This window comes from Python bivittatus, unplaced genomic scaffold, assembly GCF_059951505.1.
Source record: "Python bivittatus isolate LINGU-HERP-01145 unplaced genomic scaffold, Pbiv_v1 ctg000700_np1212, whole genome shotgun sequence".
In the NCBI taxonomy this organism is placed as follows: domain Eukaryota; kingdom Metazoa; phylum Chordata; class Lepidosauria; order Squamata; family Pythonidae; genus Python; species Python bivittatus.
Window position 1 is genome coordinate 3,966,237 of NW_028277098.1, and position 18,187 is coordinate 3,984,423.

Consider the following 18,187-nt stretch of genomic DNA (forward strand, 5'->3'; position numbering starts at 1 on the left):
GAAATTTGACTGAATTTGAACATCACATAACTCATAATGCTGAACATTTGTTAGGTACAATTTATAATTTATTATTGAAATACAGCTCAGAATCTGAACATATCAAAGACTGTATGATTAAATGGATATCAAAATCTCAGTACAAACCTAGAGATGGAAGAGTGGGAATTTCAGTAGAAAAAATATTAAATTTACCTCAATATTGTACTTAAAATCAGTCTAAGAATTTGTGATTCTTGATACTGTTTGATACATTAGTGCGGTGATGATTGCTAAAATGAATACTGTAATTCCTTTTCTGCGGAATGCTGGAAATGCAATGAACAGATTGGATTCTTCAAGCACATGTGGCAATGTTGCAAAGCCCAACAACACTGGAAAATAAATCATCATAGAATGGAACAAATGTTGAAAGTTGTTCCCATTTCAGCCTGAGATATTTTATTAAACTTCACTAAACTATATGTTTCTTCAAAGTATACTGGACTATCATTGTATATATTAACAGCTGCAAGGGTAGTATTCACTTTTTACTGGAAAATATCTTTGTTCTCCTCTATGGAAGAATGGCTAACCAAATAATGGGAATATGCTTTAATGTCTAGAACTACTTCATATTTAAGAAGTAAATCTGATGCAAACTCAATCGTATTTGGAAACCATTTCTAGGTTACAACTCTACACATGGAGTTGTGCCACAGAACTCTATTTTAATTTGACATAATTTACATATTCTGTACCATATTTTTCCAATGTATTCTTTATTATCTGTAGTTTTTCTTTTTTCCTCTTATTGATTTTAATTGTGTTAACTAAATATTTTTTAAGTTCAGTAGAGATATGTTCTGACTAGAAACTGGGTATAAAATGTCTTATAGTATTTTAAGTTTTTAATTGTACATTAGAATATATTAGCCATATGATATTTTAGATTTGTTAGTTATTTGAGATTTGTTCACTATCTGCCATATTTTGTTTTTCTTAAATTATGTGTACCACATACTCTTTATTTTCTTTTAAATGTGTATTTGAAAAATAAATAAAAACAAACAAAAGGCATTAATGCTACTTTAATATGGAAAATCCCTTATCCCTTAAGTGATTCTTTCATACTTTAATATATGCACCTCCATTATATTTATATTGTAATTAAGCAGCAACGTACTACTAAACATCAGGATTTTATTTTTCTAGGTTAAAATAATGTATAATGAGGATATATCTAGAAATCTGTTTTACTTAATCTGATACCTCTTTTGTATTCTACTAAGTATTAGGGTGTGCAAAACTTGCTCTGCTTGAATCAGCTTTTTCACTTATTTCAAACTTGAATTCAAATCCATATGTTGTGAGAGTTTTGTTTCGAGCTTTGTACAAAACATACTGTACTCAGAACAAGACTTGCCCATTTTGGGTGACATCTTGACATGCTCCATGTTGTTCCTTGCTCTGCAATTTGATGTCGGGTTTTGTGGTTATTGTTTTACAATATTTTTCCCTGTCTGGCCAGTTGTCTATCTGCACTGATTGGCTTAGGCTGGATTGGGAGTTCTGGGGATGGAATGCTGAGGCAGAGCAGAGTTCCTTATCACATGGCTGAAGGCTGAAGAGCCATGGGGGACTCAGCTCTGCCAATGGGGAAGAAGGACTAGATCAGCTGCACTTCCACTGATTGGCCAATCACAGGTGGGACTATTACTGCTACTTTTGCTTGCCTCACCAGTGAGTATCTGCCTGCTTTCCTGCTGCCTCAGGCCCCCATCCCATTACCCTAGTAGTGTACTTTTTCACTTGCTTTAGTTTTAGTTTTAAAGCAGTTTTTTGTGCTGGGTAGAAGAGAGATATCATCCTTTTCTGTTTTTTAATTCATCTTGCCCTTAAGAAATTTCTCTGTTACTCAACTACCCCTGAAATCCTGCTTGTTATGGGTGTGTGTGTGTTAATTTTTATAGTTAGATAGTGGCTACATAAATCCTCCCCCTACAATGAAATCCTAACTTTAAAAAACTATGACTTAGGAATTATAATCAGGTAGAAGGCCAGTTGGTCAACAGAAGGAGGGGGGGACAGTTGCTCATACTTCTTGCAGCCGAAATAGTTGCGTCATTATCATAGTGGGTACCACTACCCTCCCTTGGAAGCCCATAAGCTGAGGTTGAGGGACAAGAGGATGAGGAGTTGCCCTATCCTGTGAACCAAGATCACAAATAGTGGTAGCGGTGATCCAGAGGAATCGGTAGATTATCATCAGCAAAGTAGGGAATGAGTCATCAAGATGGGGTGGTTTGGCAACACTTTAAGCTTGTAGTTAACAACCATGCTGTGCTTCTGAATTGTTGCAAGGGGTGAGGGTCACCAAAGTGTTTCAACATCGGGAATACTTAAGCACCTTTTTAGGCATCTTCCTAATGTTATAGAATCATAGAGTTGGAACAGGCCTAAGATATGATCAAATCCAACCCGCTGCCTACTGTAGGATTTATTACACCATCCCCAATACAAGACTATCCAGCTACCAGTGGCAGCAATAGGAAACCTACAGCAGGTGAAGCAATCATATGTGAGCAAACAACAGGATGGTCCAGAGACATCAGATGTGAAATAATGTATTCTGCAGATGTGGATGATGAACCCTTCCACACTCAAATGCATGTCTCTTTGCTCTCCAGGAGTGGAGACTTATGATTGAAGCAGTCTCTGCGCTTCATGAGCCAGGTTTTGCTCTTGGTTCTTTTTTAAGAAAAAATTTAGGTAATTCCAGGAAAGTGACCCAAAAGTGAAGGAACATTTATCAGGAATGGTTATCTGTCCTGGTGGAGAAAGCTCCTTGTTGCAGACGGGGCTCAGAAGGAATAAGGGAGAATAGGTTGTATCCAAGAGGAGAAACATACCATCCAGCAAGCATTCCCTCCTAATAGTAGTAGTAGCAGACAGGACTTTGTTTCCAGCCTGGGATTCTTCTTGGCATGTACAAGCATACCAGCCTCATCTTGGGATAGCATCCTTGCTGCATTGCCAGGAGAACAGAAGCAGAACTGAGTTACAGGAAGGCAAGAAAAACTGCCTGATTTGGACTGCCAGACCTGGTAAAGGTTGATCAATAGCACACTCCTGCATCCTGAGTGAGAAGGTGTTATTCAAGGCAGGTAATGGGCATGACAGCCCATTGCTCCCACATGGACACTGACTGGGAAGTACAACCCATCTTTCTTAAGGCATCCCTCCTTTTCTTGATGTCACTGGAGAGGACTTGAGGGATATCTCCTTACTTTACCCTCCAAATCACAGGCAGCCATCTGTCCACTGATGGCCTTGGCCCCTGATGAGGGAGTGCTGTCCTTTAGATATCAGTTCATCTGCTCTCAGAAGCAGTTGCTAATTTCCTATTGGGGTGAGTCCTTGCCTCATTTCACCTGAGTGATATACACTATGTAGAGATTCAGTCAGGGATCCCCTGAGAAATGTGCACTGGGGCCTATCTATACATTGCCCCACCTAACTTAAAATGGTATTCTGCCAGCTTTCTCTCAAAGTTCTCCCATCCACTCTCACCCCCTCCTTCATGCACAGCCCATAAGGATGTTGCTAGGTCCCAGTCAGTCAAGGTGCAGTGACTCTGAGGAGGCCCCATACCATTCAAAGCACATGCACATGGAGGCAGTTCTCTGGACAGCAGCAGAACAGACTCCAGACCAGAGAGGAGAAGAAGAGGATCACTTGCAACTTTATGTCATTGTCTGTCAAGCGGGTAAGTAAATTGCCATTTTTTAAAGATTCTTCACTGTAGGGAAATTAGAGCTCATGTGGATGGAATGCCAATGTCCCTGCAAAAAGAAGCAGTTCAGTGGAGATAGAATAAGGCAGGTAAATCCGATAGTGTACGTATGCGCATGCACCACTGTGTTCCACACATAAGTGTTGCTAATGTTACAGTTGTGTAAGTTTTACATAGAAAGACTACTAACATTGTAGCATACTGGAATGGGTCTGTAGTTTTTCTGTATATGTGTTATTTTATGCATGCTCTTCTGTCCTCTAGATGTTGAATTTCAGGATGCCTTTTAAAAAGAAATGATTTTTTTTCCGGTGATAAAGGCACCTTGGAGCTTAAAATCAACAAGATGCATAGAGTGCACATGCACTACACATGCACACCAAAGCTCAGCAAACCAACATACAGTCTTTTCAAAATACTTTCCCTGTTCGTTCGTTTGGTTAAGCTCTGACTTTTACCTTGTTGATACTTAGCTTCAGGATGCATTTAAAAATGCAACGTTGGTTATAGTTTGCTAGTTCGAATGTGGTGTGTGTGTGCATGCATGCACTCTGAAAACTCTTGTATGTGTTAATGTGGAGCTTTCAAAATGCATTAAAAAAAATAAGTATTTTCTGTTAGGTTGATTCACTGGGCTTTGTTATATATACTCTACATTACTCATCTACACTACTCCTGTTTCTGATTTTGTCTGGTAACTGAAAAGTAGTACTTTTATTTTTTTATTTTTTTTTCTGTTATACCATTCTTAGTAATACTTATTTATGTGCAATTTTTGCTGGCAGTTTTTTCAGAACCTGGAAGTGGCAATAATAGAGCAGCAGGGGTGGAGGGGGGGCTTTAATTTTTGTGTGTGGATTTTTTGCTGTGAAAAAAGGACGGAGGGGATGCTTTTGTGCTTTATAGTGCACCCTGTCTCCCCAGAAGCCCACCTCAGGCAACAGTCAGGCACTGATTGCAGCAGCCTTCTGGACTGGAGCAGCCCCAGTAGCACAGAATGTGGCTGCTGACAAGAAGCCACACCAAAGTATTTTCTCATTCTTCCTATTTGCAGTGGAAAACTTAGAGTAGGGGAATGTTTTCACACTTCATTGTGCAGGAAGCTGTCAATAAGCATACTAGTATGGGCATGAAGGGCATCCCTTGCTTGTATTTTTTCCTCTAGATGGAAAAAACATGGTACATTCAAAGTTTGTTCCATCATCAGAACATGGAACACTTGGGTGGGGCTGTTTTGTTCTGACCTCGAAACAAAATGTGTTTCCTATTTCATGCATACCCCTACCATCTACATTTTGTCACAATCAGTTCCAAGGTTAAAATTGAATACTCCAGTATATATTCTTTTTGTGTAAATTCCTCATCCTTAATAATATTTTGCTTTTTATTTTGAATAGGTAAACATATAAGTCTTGTGGTCTATATCTCAAACAAGCTTGTTTTGTTTTTTCATTTGCTCTTTCTTAAGAGATTGCATGTATAAAATCTGATTCGTGCTTCTATGAATCTAAAAAAATCAAGATGGTAGAAGTAATGTAAGTAGCTGTTTCAAGACAAGATTGAGTTAAGCCAGCAGTTTTAAAATCTTACCTGATAAGTTCTGCTGAAGAGACTGAAAAACATTATTTCTTTAAGGATGCTTTGGAAATTATTAATTCCACTTCAGTGTCAACAATATTCCCTTTTTTGTGGGAAGGCATGATGTATCAGGGATTGAAAGCTTTTTATATTGAAGATAAAATCAGTATTTTACATGACCTACAAGAACAATTCCAAAAGATGACATTCACATATAGGGTACAATATCAGGATGACATTGACTAGCTGAACTTAATCTGGTTGATTGATGAACAGCATATCATTAATTGTTTAGCTTCTGATGGATCAAATTAGCAACACTTTCTAAACCTCCTTTCTATAGCGTAAATGGATACACCTTCTCTTCTCTTTTGTTCCATTAACTTTCAGTTTGTTGGTTCCTCTTTTTCTGCAGAGGGAGAACCGCAGGCTTCAGGAAGCCAGCATGCGACTTGAGCAAGAGAATGATGACCTTGCTCATGAACTTGTAACAAGCAAAATTGCTCTACGAAATGACTTGGACCAGGTAGGAAGTCTTCCTCTATAACTAGGTTTCTGTGGAAATCAGAGTTCAATAGTAAAAAATAAAACCCAATAGAAAACATAATTATCCCCTGATATTTAGCATTGGTTATGTGTGGAGATGTGTGTTAGAAGTTTAAACAAAATACTTAATGGGCTCAGCTTGACAGTTACTACTGTTGCAATCCTGGAAAGCTGTTGGTTCAAATGACAGTAGGAATTCAGTTCCTTTTCTAGTATTGAAGGCAGTTAGACATATATACAGTAGATCTTATTTGTCAGAAAACTCAAATCTGATATTTCCTCTTACGAGGAATTAGAACTTTGGAGCCATTATTTTTTTAAAATGGCTGATAATATATATATATTTTGAAACATGGGATCATTACTCTTAATCAGCTATTAGGTAATGAAACCTTTACAGCTTTTACAAAAGGAATACAGTTTACCTACTGTAACTGAATGGCAACACAGTTCAAACACTTGTTATGTACATTGTTTGGTCATAATGCCCTCATGGTCTTTGAAATTCCAGAGGCATTGAGTATATTATAGAAGGCCTTTATTGAAACTAAAAATAAATATTACAAAAATACATTTGGACAAGACATGGAAGACATTTGGAATAGAGTACTGTGGTATCATATATTGCCCAATCAATGGCTTATGGTTTTAAAGAATGTTAGCTGTTTCTTATGACCTAAAAACTCAGATCAGCAAAAGAAAAAAATGTTTGGAGTTACTACTCAAAGAATGTTTAAGAAAGGTTGGTTCTCATTGTTTCTATGCTAGACATAAAATAAATTTGAAAGAACTTTGGTATATATGTGTGGATCCACTTTTAATTCCTTATTGGTTAGAAATTATCACTAGGCTGAACCAGGGTCTTGGAAGCCAGTTAAAAGTTAAATATGTTCTGTTTAACCATATTCCAAAAACTCTGGAGTCTCTCAGTCAATGGAGAATTTGGATTTATCAACCTGGGAAAAATATGATTAGGGAAGAATGGTTATGTTCCAGAATCCAAAAATTGGCTTAACAAAACTTGTCGACTCTCTGCCTCTGAAATAGCTTTGTACTAAAGGAGAAGAATACTGGAAAATATGATTTTGTATGGTCTAGATGTAACTTGTTTAAAAATGGAATTGTAATGATTACATTAAAGAACATCATATAATTTCAATAGCCTGAATTCTTATTTAAATTAGTTCTGTATTTAGAATTAAATATAATATTGCTGTTTCTTTTTGAGTATTGAGTATTTTCTTTTATTTCTTAGGGGCCTTTTGTCTTTCTTATCTAGGGGATTTAGTATAGGATTTTTTTTTTCCTTTCACTACATGGATTTTTAAAATATAATGGTTTCTTCTTTAAAGTGTATAATAATTTTCCATTACAGTAATAATAACAGCCAATATTATTACATATAATATTAATATTGATAATAAATATTTTTACAGAATTGTTACTTCTTTAGCTTAATAGAATTATTTTAAAAAGGATAGTTAGTGTTCTGTTTGGATGCTACAAGCATAAATATGTTAACTACTGATAAAATAATCAAAAGAATTGGACTGAAAATGTTGGCTTTGGATCTTTCAAGATAGGATAAGAATCTAGTTCTTCATCATATATGTGTCACACAGAATCATTTACTACCCCAGAACTCCAGAATATGGGGGAGGGGGAGACACCAGTTGCACCTATGCCCATATATTATCTAGACGCCCATGCCTGCACTGTCCATGCTTATTCAGGGGATCTCACTCATTGCTCTGTTCATGTCACTCTGAAATTCTCAGGCTGAAGACAAAGCAGATGTTTTGAATAAGGAACTACTCCTGACCAAACAAAAACTAGTAGAAACTGAAGAGGAGAAGCGAAAGCAGGAAGAAGAAACAGCCCAGGTAAAATAAGCTCCACTGATCCATGGGGTCATGCCAAAACAGAAAGTACCTCTCTCTTAATCTAGAGTGATTTTGATTCTCTTAAATGTTTAGTGTATATTAATCTTGTTGTTCCAGTTATATGGGACACCCTTTCCTTGAGGTATCTGCTCTTTGAATATCACTAATAGAAATAGTTCCTAAACTTGTTGGACAGATTTGAAAGTCATATTAGGACACCATTTAGCATGTCTAGCAGGAGGATTAAGATGCTCAAGCTAATGTGTTCCTTTTGTTAGCTAAACTTGGATTCTTGCATCTCCTGAATCAGAATTCAGAGTTAACACTATTTATTTATATATGTCAGCATCAGAAATCATGTTTCAAAGTTTTTTTTAATTTGAAATTAACCACAGCTAATTAATAACCAAGTTGTCACTCTAGATATTCAACAAACTGGAGTTAATTTAAATGCAGGATTAAAAGTTTGTATGAGATCCTCGTGAAGTCTACAACTTCTTCCAACTCAGGAATTTCACAATAAGGCACAGTTTTATGTCATAGCTGGCCTCTAATTAAAAGATATCAATATTTTGTTATCCTAGGAATTAAACTACTAACTTAATCTCCTAAAATAGTTACAGTTCAGCATTTCAGTTTTAGTTATTTATGTCCACATTTCTACCCTGCTGCAATCCGAAGACTCTCAGCAGCTTACCAAGGATATGAAATGGTAATACAAAACAGAACTTTTTTAGATAAAAAGTGTGTTTCAAAAAGGGTTCAGTTATTTTATAGTTATCTAGATTATTTAGTTATTTGACTAAGATTAGTGCTAATTGATTTTTTCTCCTGCATGCAGCTGAAGGAGATCTTCAGAAAGCAGTTGGAGAAGGCAGAATCTGAAATAAAGAAGACAAGTGCAATTATTGCAGAATACAAACAAGTAATGTGTTGATTTTGGGGGCGGAGGCGTGTTTTAAGTTTTCAGTTCCCTTTTCAGTATGTGTAACTTGGAGAGCAGAGATTCTGTAGGTACATTAATTCCTAGCTAAAATTTTGAAACAGCATGGCCCACGTGCTTTAACAACTTCAGAGGTTCTTGGAATCTTAGGATCCTTAAGAGATGCAGCACCTGACAGGAAACCAAAAATTCAATTTTATTTAGGATTTAAAAAATAGAATGAAGGTTAGCATTAGTTACAAATATAAACAAACCTAAATATCCATTTCTTTATTAATTGTTAATTTTATTTTTTTGCATAGTCATTAATTGTTTTTAATATTGCATTGTTTCACTGTTTATCTTTTATATTGTATTGCATTGCACTGCACTACACTAAATTACATTACATTATTTTTTGTAAACTTGCTATAAAATATAATAAAATGCAGGGAAAAGCAGGGAGAAGAAAAATAAAGTAAAATAAAATATCCAATCTTGGAAGATCAATGGGGCCAGGGTTTAAGAAAGGTAAAACATTCTTCTTAAGATTTAAGAATGAAGTTCATTTACCAGAAAATATTATTTTGGGTCTGTTGGACTCCTCAAAGAACATTTTAAAAAGTTTGAACATCAGATTTTTTTTTTTTTTGCTGGCATTGTAAGAAATTTGAGGAGGGTTTAGCACATATGATTTGGTCTTGTGCAGCCATAGCTTTGTTTTGGTTTCAAACCATAGTATTACTGATTGATTGATTGATTGATTGATTGATTGATTGATTGATTGATCCACTCATTCATTCATTCCCAGGACAAATCTGAACCTACTGGAAGTTAAAATTTAATTCTTAGCCACCAGACAGCAAAGTCTAGTTCACAAACATGCTTTCTCCATGTTCAAAACTTGCAATTAGGCATATTATAAATTGCTTATCATAACTTTCATATCAATAGTTGTAGTGTCTTATTCTTAATACTCTTGGAAATACCATTCAATTGGGTGGAAATGACACTTGTCTGAGTTGACACTCACTATAAGGAATTGAAATATTGATGCATTTTTAAACATGTTGCTATCTTGTTAAAGGATGTTTAATTTTTAAAATTTCATTGAAAAGGATGTGCCATTTAAAGTATTCTATCTTCTTCTAGATTTGTTCCCAGTTGAGTAGCAGACTAGAAAAACAACAAGTAGCCAGTAAAGAAGAACTTGAAGTTGTAAAGGTGAGAATTGAATTCTCTCAACTTATAACATGTCTCACTCAAATAGTTAAAGAGTGATAGGCAGGAGAAACAGATAGTTTTGCAGAACAGTCTGAAACCACACTGATAACATGATCTACTGTCCAGTAAAGATTTAGGAGTTCTAAATTTCCTCAGGCACTGGTCTAAGAGGTTCTCTTGTATAGTGGAGCTTACTGTAAGGGAGATACATTCATATTAGATCTCCACTTTGGTGCAACCTTTTAATCAAAGGGAATGTTGAGATCTCCAGTCTGGTGCAGCCTTTTCATCAAAATCAGTATGTAAAAGTAATTTAAAAATCTACCCAAAAAACCAAGGCCAAATTGTTACATAACCATCACAGATACATAGAAGAATCTCATGGGGTTCCAGAAACAACCTTCTAAGTACTGTTGAAACTGATTACAAAGAAAAGAAATAGCACACAGAATTCAAGGATCCAGAAAAGAGACATGGGAGCTGTCAGCGGAATACTAGCAATCAGAATAAACAGGAATTTAAAAATGAATGGGAATAACTGGTTCAAATATTAGAATCTAATAATATTCCCAGTCATAATGTTCTCCAAAATATTACTGAACATATCAATAATACGTGTGCTTATTGCACAAATAAATTTCTGAATCATAAAGTGGATAAAAACCAACGGATATCCATCAAATTGGCAAACAGTACAATAAAAGTTAGATTCTTTGTTAGCAACTGCTAACAAAAATTGAACCAAGAAGTATCACAAAGAAAACATATAATTAGGAGAAATGGAACTCTCATATCCCTATGTCTCTAAATAATGAAGGGAATTTAAGACAATACATGCCATTTGTACTTGTGGGAGAACCTTGCACTATTCAGTCTTATTGTTGAAAATAGTGAAAAAATTATCACAAAAGAGAAATGGGGATGAGAAAGTAAAAGTAGATTTGGAAATAAAATGGAATTGACAACAATTGTAGCAAACAGATAAATGAATGAATGAATAAATAAATAAATAAATAAATAAGTAATCTCTGATACCACAACTAGTGCTTTGCAAGAAGAAACATAGATTGAATAAAAAGGAAAGAAACATCAATTATACTTACATCACAGCAAATGTAGTAAAAAGAAAAGGAAAAATAAAGGAACAGACAGCATATTAACTAAGTGGGAGTTCTGGAACTGAAAGTTATACATAAAGAAAGATGTTCACCCCCCCTGCCCTGATTCCACATTTTGCAAAAACAAATGAACAATTTCCCCCATGCACAAATAAGGCAAAGAGAGAAGTTCACCAATTAGAAAGGACTAGGTAGAATATATAAAATTCAAATTAAAAAAGGATCACAATACTTAATTGGACTTAGCTGGTATCTGAATATTTACAAAGCATTACATTCAATATATTCATTCTGTGTCTGATGAACATATGGCTATATATGTCTAGTGTATGGGTGTGTATAGATCTTTCACAAACACGTGAACAGTCATTCACAAGATGGGAACAGATCTCCATCCCAAGTTCCAGTGAGGGTCCTAACTTCCTCTTCCATTTTGCATCTGCAATCCAAATAGCCCAGAGGCTAGCAGGCCAGCAGGGGCAGCCCTTGAAAAATATCACACAATCCCAAGATCAGTGCCGAAGTGTTAGCGGTGGAGCAGGAGCCCGGCCCCACTAACTCAGCCATGAACATATTCTCCTATCTTCTGTTCTTGCTCAGCTCTGCTACAGCCTATCTGCTCTCTCTCATACCTGACTTTTTCCATTTGCTGAGGCATAGTATATAGAATGTTTCATTGTTCAGTCACTTTCCCACTAACACAAGTCACATTAGAAAATATGAAGTGACAATATTGCTGCAGTTTCAATAAATACAGGCGGTCCTTGCTTAACAACCATTCGTTTAGTGACCGTTCGAAGTTACAATGGTGCTAAAAAAGTGACTTATGATCAGTGCCTGAAGTTACAAACATCCCAGCACCCTGCAGGCATGTGATCGCAACCCGGGTGCTTGGCAACCAGCTCACACTTAACGGTTGCAGTGTCCTGGGGTCACATGATCACCATTTGTGACCTTCCCAGCCAGGTTCCGGTAAGCAAAATCAATGGGGAACCGCATGGTTCGCTTAACAACCACTGCAAAAAAGGTTGTAAAATTGGGTCCTATTCATTTAATGACTGCCCCACAACAATGAGTTTTCCAGTCCCTATTGTGGTTGTTATGTGAGGACTACCTGTATGCTGTGCTCCTGTCATGGGGTAGCATGAACAAAATCTACTGGATTACTTAATCTGTCCATATACCACATGGCAATAATTTGAAAAATATAGGTTGTAATTGGATGTCCTTTCCAGATATTTATTTATTAGAGATCCTGCTTTGGGGAGATTGATGGTATCCATATCTGCTCCTCCTGATCAAATTGATTGGTGCCCTGTGCTCCCTGCATTTGGAGAGAAGTGAAGAAAACAAAGGGAACATACTCTACTGCTTTGTTATGCATATGCAATTTGGAATCAGTTCCTGGCATTTATTAAGCACATAACAACTATGCTCCTGATGCTAAATAAATCCAGCAGTTGCGTTCTTCCAGTTATAGGCAGGCCTGGTTTGCTGATACTTCTCCTTATTCTTGTCTTGCCTCTTGACACAGTGAGAACCACAACTCTCTGCTTTCACATTCCAACTACAGAAACACGTTATATATTCTTCCTTTTAAAAGTGTGGATTTGGGAACATTCTCAAAATAAAAATCCCAGAAAACCTTATCATGATGGAAAAAGAAAAAACGCAATTTGCTAGGTCACCAACCCTCCTCCCATTCTTTATATATATTATAATTTTACAATAATCCAAGCAAGAAGCATTATGCAGCTTGAGAAGTATGGTATTAGAAAATAGTTTTGGAAAATACTAGTGAGAAAGTCATAAATTTTAAATGCTGTTACTTATGAAGTTTCTGAAATGGGAATTTCTAATCTGGGTAATATAGTAAGATATGTTTTGTACCCAGTGATATTCATAGTCTGTAATAGATTTACTGCTATATTGTCATATTAGGTGGCATCCTTGGCTGAGAAGAACATGGGCCATCTGATTTCATTTGCTCAATGACTTGCCACCAGGATATCAGTCTGATATTGTGAATAAGGCTGGACTTTTCTGTTTTTCTTTTGGTATCATGGTTATTAAACTGGTCCTGTGATTGGCTATTTCAGGGTAAGGTGATGACTTGCAAACATTGTAGTGAAATTTTCAGTAAAGAAGGAACACTAAAAGTGCCTGCTGCTAAAGAAAGCTCAGGAGAAGACACAGATGATGAGAAAGATGCCCTTAAGAAACAGCTGCGAGAGATGGAACTGGACTTGGCACAGACTAAACTACAACTTGTGGAAGCCAAATGCAAAATACAGGTAATGTGATTTTAGAAATGTTTTGTTGCATTGTTAAATGTAAAGATTGTCTTTGTATCCCTCAATGTGGCAAAGAATGGAGTATGCTTTTTCTCCTGCATGGTGGCATTTGAAAGATTAATGGCTGTGCTTATCAAAGCCTTCATAAAGCTTTCAAAAAGGCATTATTTGTTGGCTTCATGTGATAAGGCAGCCAACACATGTACTAGAATATGGATATGACTTTGGGGTGGCTTAGCTTTCGTAACAAGCACCACCTTTGGTGCACGAAGATGCAAATGCTGCTTTTCATGCCCCTACTTTTAACTTTTTAATGATTTGATTACATGTGTTGTTTTTATAGTTTGTTTATGTTCTTTCAGAGCTTGTTATTCATGATCAAAAGCTTTCTAAGAATGACTTAGATGAGATGAGATGAGATGAGATGAGATTGTCAGCAACCAAAATATGTCACTATCTCAAATCACTCATAATACATTTTGACCAAATTTGATAAATATATTTTTGTGGTCTTTATAAGGAAGACTTTGAACACCTGTACCGTGCTGCATAATTATTGTAAGTTATTTATTACATGAAGTGGATGTCTAAGTACTAAGCCTCACTATTGGAGAGAACAGAAAAAGCTATGGAAAACAGCATAGGGTAAGGTGAAAAATCATCTGGATCTTGACTCCCCCATAACACTCCATGTCTAAGGCAAAACCAGTATGCAATAACATCTTATTTGGAAGTATCCCTTGTGTCAAGATAATTAATTATATTAATTATTATGGTTTGCAGAGTCTATCCAGTCAGGTTTAGGAGTCTCCTCTAGAAACAGCCTGATCTTGCAAGGGCTGTTCCAATGATAGTTTGGTATCAAATGATGCCACAGCAAGATTGAGAAAAATGGAGGTCCGCTCTCTCATAGATTAGCATGGGAAAAATACAAGCATCTTTAATTTTTTTTGTTTTCTTTTTTAGCAGAAAGGGATAAATCTGTAGGTAAACTGGAACTTTCCAGATTTGACATGTACTAAATTTCATAAAAATTGATGCACCATTAAAAAATGTTTTAAAATGTCTGTAATTCTGTTGTTTTGGATTGAATCTGATGGATTACTTTAGCAATGCTAGTAGTACCCTCTATGAGAAGTATTCACGCCAAATTTGAGAGAAGTTGAGGATATCTTATGCAGTGGAAAGTATAGTTATAGAATAAATATACTTCTTTCAGTATGTAGACAGAAACTGTTAACAAAGAACTACTGCATTACAGTAAAACTGTAAGGCAGAAGTGACACCAGCATTAGAGGCAAGGGTGGCTGATTTCTTGCACTCACTCAAATTTGGTGGAAAATTTGAGGAGGGGACAGTTGATTTCCAGGAGCACTGACTACTTTAACAAGTTTGGGCTATCAGCTGGCTCACTAGGAGAACTAGTTTTGTCAGGTTCTGTAACAGCAGACAAGTGTCTTGATATTGCAGTAGAAATGGCCTCTAATCTTCCCCCCATGTCTGTTTGGGTCTATATAGTGATGTGTTGTTGCCTTGACCTAGGTAGCATATATCACTTATTTGGTCATTTAGTAATTCAAGGTGACATATGAGAATTTCTTTTCCTTTTATCTTGACAACAACAGTCTTGTGAGATAAGTTGAGGTGAGAGATAGTGACTGGCTGAAATTCACTCTGAATTTGCAACCCTCATCATCCCTAGCCAGTACAGCCAACAGAGGGGGATGATGAGAGGTGCAACCCCACTGCATTAGGAGGGACACATATTATGTACACCATTTTTACTTACATGGGTTTATTTGTTCTTCATGCCAGCTCAAATTACTCTGAAGTTATTTCTGCTGTATTAAACCATTCTTTGATAAGCACTTAATTCTTCTCTTTCCTTAGGAGCTGGAACACCAGAGAGGAGCACTTATGAGTGAAATTCAAACTGCCAAAAACTCTTGGTTCAGCAAAACTTTGAACTCTATCAAAACAGCAACAGGCACACAGCCTCTACAGCAGCCTCAACTCTCATCGTCACCCAAAGAAGGCAGCACATAGTTCCAGCTGCACCCCATGCAAAAGAGCACAATGGACTAATCAGCTGAAGCCCCTTGAAGGTTCTTCCAGAGAACTTGTTCAAAGGGGGAGGCAGGGGAACCAGCCTGGAAACGAATTCCTTCCGTGTCTTTCATTTGTTCTAATGTGGCCCTTTCACAGGGAAGTTCTATTAAGATTCTGTTTCATGTGGAATACTCTTTCCCAGCTGCCTTGATGGAAGCCCCATCTCAATTCCTTCATATTTCACATGTCATTTTGTATGCCTAGATGTTAAAACATGGATAATAATTTAGAACTACTTGTTCCATACATTACTAAAATTATTCATATTTTTTAATCTTTCAAAAGAATGCTTTCTTATTGGGAGAAGAGGGAAAGAGAGCAAGGTAGAGTAATTTGTCACACAGAATGTCACACGGTTTGCTGGTATCTCAGAACAGCTCAGAGGTTTACAGTTGTCACTGCTCCTGGAAAAAAAATACAGCTGTTTTAAGGTTTGAATCTCAGGCCACATTAACAATATAAGTGGACAACAGAAATTCTAAAAAAAGAGAAAAGTTACTAAATAGGAACATGCAGTAAAACCATGTTTCTTTTCATACATTGCCTTTAAGATTTCCATAACTTACTTATATATTGCCACTCAGAAAAATCTTCTCTCCCTACTCCAATACTCTTTCCTTTTGTCAGTCTGCAGACTATGGGCATAATCTAGCAAAAGTATTTATGAGCAGTGACCTTTGAAATGAACAAAATAAAGTAGGTGAATTTTAATGGGGGATGGTGCTCTTGCACTATTTCCATATTAATAGGATTTGTACAGGAGACAGAAGGTATTCCTGATAAAACATGTCCAAAATGCATAAAGAGAAGCTCATTTACGATTGGTAGGGCAAATTTTTCAAATGATTCCTGTGTCTCTCTGGAAATCATACTTGTTTTGTATCTTTCTAAAGTGCAAAAAAGCATTTGTTACATTTTTGAATTGAACATAAAATGTTTATAGAACTGCTTATTTCATGGAGAATTAAACTATTGCTTAAATTGATGGATTTTTTTAAATTATATGTAATGTGCATAATAATATCTTGCAGGTCAACATCATCACTGAATGAAAATTAGTTGTGTATTTGGTTTTCATGCTATGAAAAATGTTCCAAGGCCATTATTCTATTCATTTTAATCCAAATTAATGCAATAGACTTTTAGTCAGTTCTGTACAATAAAGTTTAATTATGCTGGTTCTGTGCTTCTTTACTAGACATAATTTGCAAGTATGAATGCCAAACACTACCATACAGTTTGACTTCCCCATGATAACTGAGGTTTGGTAATCAAGGAGCTGCTAATGTCAGTGATCTGAGGTGCTCACTGTGAAGCTAGAATTTGGCTGGGCACATTTGTGGCTGTCTAATACAGGAATGGCTGCCACAGAAAACATTCATGGCAACACATACAAGGTGATCTGTTTTGACTTCTACATGGCCTTTTTTTTTTTTTTTTTTTTACAATCCAACCCTGTAAGGTTTTAGAAATAAGTCTGAACTTACTAAAAATATTGGTTGCGGCGATCTGAAAAGATAATGTCTCTGGGTCCTAAGGAATGTTGGAGCCCTTTTCATGAGACCCAATTCAAATGTTTGAGTTGCAGTGCTGTATAAGTGATACTGGGCGGTTGGCAACATATTAATAAGGTTTGACTCAGAGGAGTCTTAAGATCTTCCAACCTTTCATGGTGAAAGATTATTCATATAATTCAACTCATATAGATATTAATGTACTATTGAGTATAAATTCTCAAAAGGCATGACATACATTAAAATATTAATGCCCCAAATGTTTCCATCAGACAGTAAAGTCCAGCAGTTAAATACAGTGCTTCCTATAAAATAAGAAATATGTATATAAATAATTAGAAAGCATTGTTTCCCCAGCTTCCAATCTAACAAGATCCATTGTTACTTTTGGCAACCCTTTATGGATTAGCTGCTGACACCATAACTGAAAAGATGATGCTTTATGGATTTGTCTATAGATAAGAGATGGAATATGGGATGAAGAGATAATTGTTTGTAACCTTAGAGGGGGTGAAGAGTCCCTGAATTTGTTTATACTTGTGATGAAGGTTGGAAGTCACATACAATATATTTCTTTTCTCCGTATTATTATTCTTTTTTTCTCACATTTTTTATCCTTTGTATTCTATTTAAGTTTAGTTTGTATTAGATTTTACTGTTATAATCAAAATTCTTAATAAAATTATACATACATACATACATACATACATACATACATATATATATATGAATAGTCTTGGTGTAAACTAGATCTAGTTAATTTCTTTTCCTCTCACCTCCTAACTTTAATGTCTTCACTTATTACTTTTTCTCCATTTTGTGTTATGTTGTTTATTCCAAAATTGAATAGCACAATAGATTTATCCGTATGTGTGCCATGAAAATATATTCCTCAGCATTTAAGGTGCCACAAGTGTCTTCATTATTGTATCACATTGGAATGTTTATTAGCAGGACTCTTTGACATTTGAAATTGAATTGTTTTGATAGAAAGACTACGTGTCCCTGTTTACCATCTGTTTCAGAGTGGAGATGCTGTTGTCTGGTTATGCTGAAACCTTGAATTTCTTCATTTACTTTTATGGGTACACCTGACTTTCCTTGATCAAAAACACTCAAATTGAGCTCAAGTTCATGTGACTTCATAGACCCAAGGCAACTTAAAAAAAAAAAAAGCAAAAACTGACACAGTTTGCCATTGCCTTCTTCCAGGGCTAGTCTCAG

At 36.0% G+C, this 18,187-nt stretch overlaps 1 protein-coding gene across 5 annotated transcripts in view; it reads left to right on the top strand.

Moving 5' to 3' along the window:
• Positions 1-16,628, top strand: part of RABGAP1L (RAB GTPase activating protein 1 like) — a 180,420-nt gene extending 163,792 nt beyond the window's left edge. For all 5 annotated transcript variants that reach the window (XM_088154011.1, XM_088154009.1, XM_088154010.1 and 2 more), the window contains 6 exons: positions 5,769-5,879; positions 7,678-7,782; positions 8,624-8,707; positions 9,857-9,928; positions 13,146-13,340; positions 15,231-16,628. In XM_088154011.1, the coding sequence (XP_088010137.1) occupies positions 5,769-5,879; positions 7,678-7,782; positions 8,624-8,707; positions 9,857-9,928; positions 13,146-13,340; positions 15,231-15,386 (723 nt within the window). In that variant the 3' untranslated portion in view covers positions 15,387-16,628. The remainder of the gene's footprint in view (positions 1-5,768; positions 5,880-7,677; positions 7,783-8,623; positions 8,708-9,856; positions 9,929-13,145; positions 13,341-15,230) is intronic.
• Positions 16,629-18,187: the final 1,559 nt, after the last annotated feature.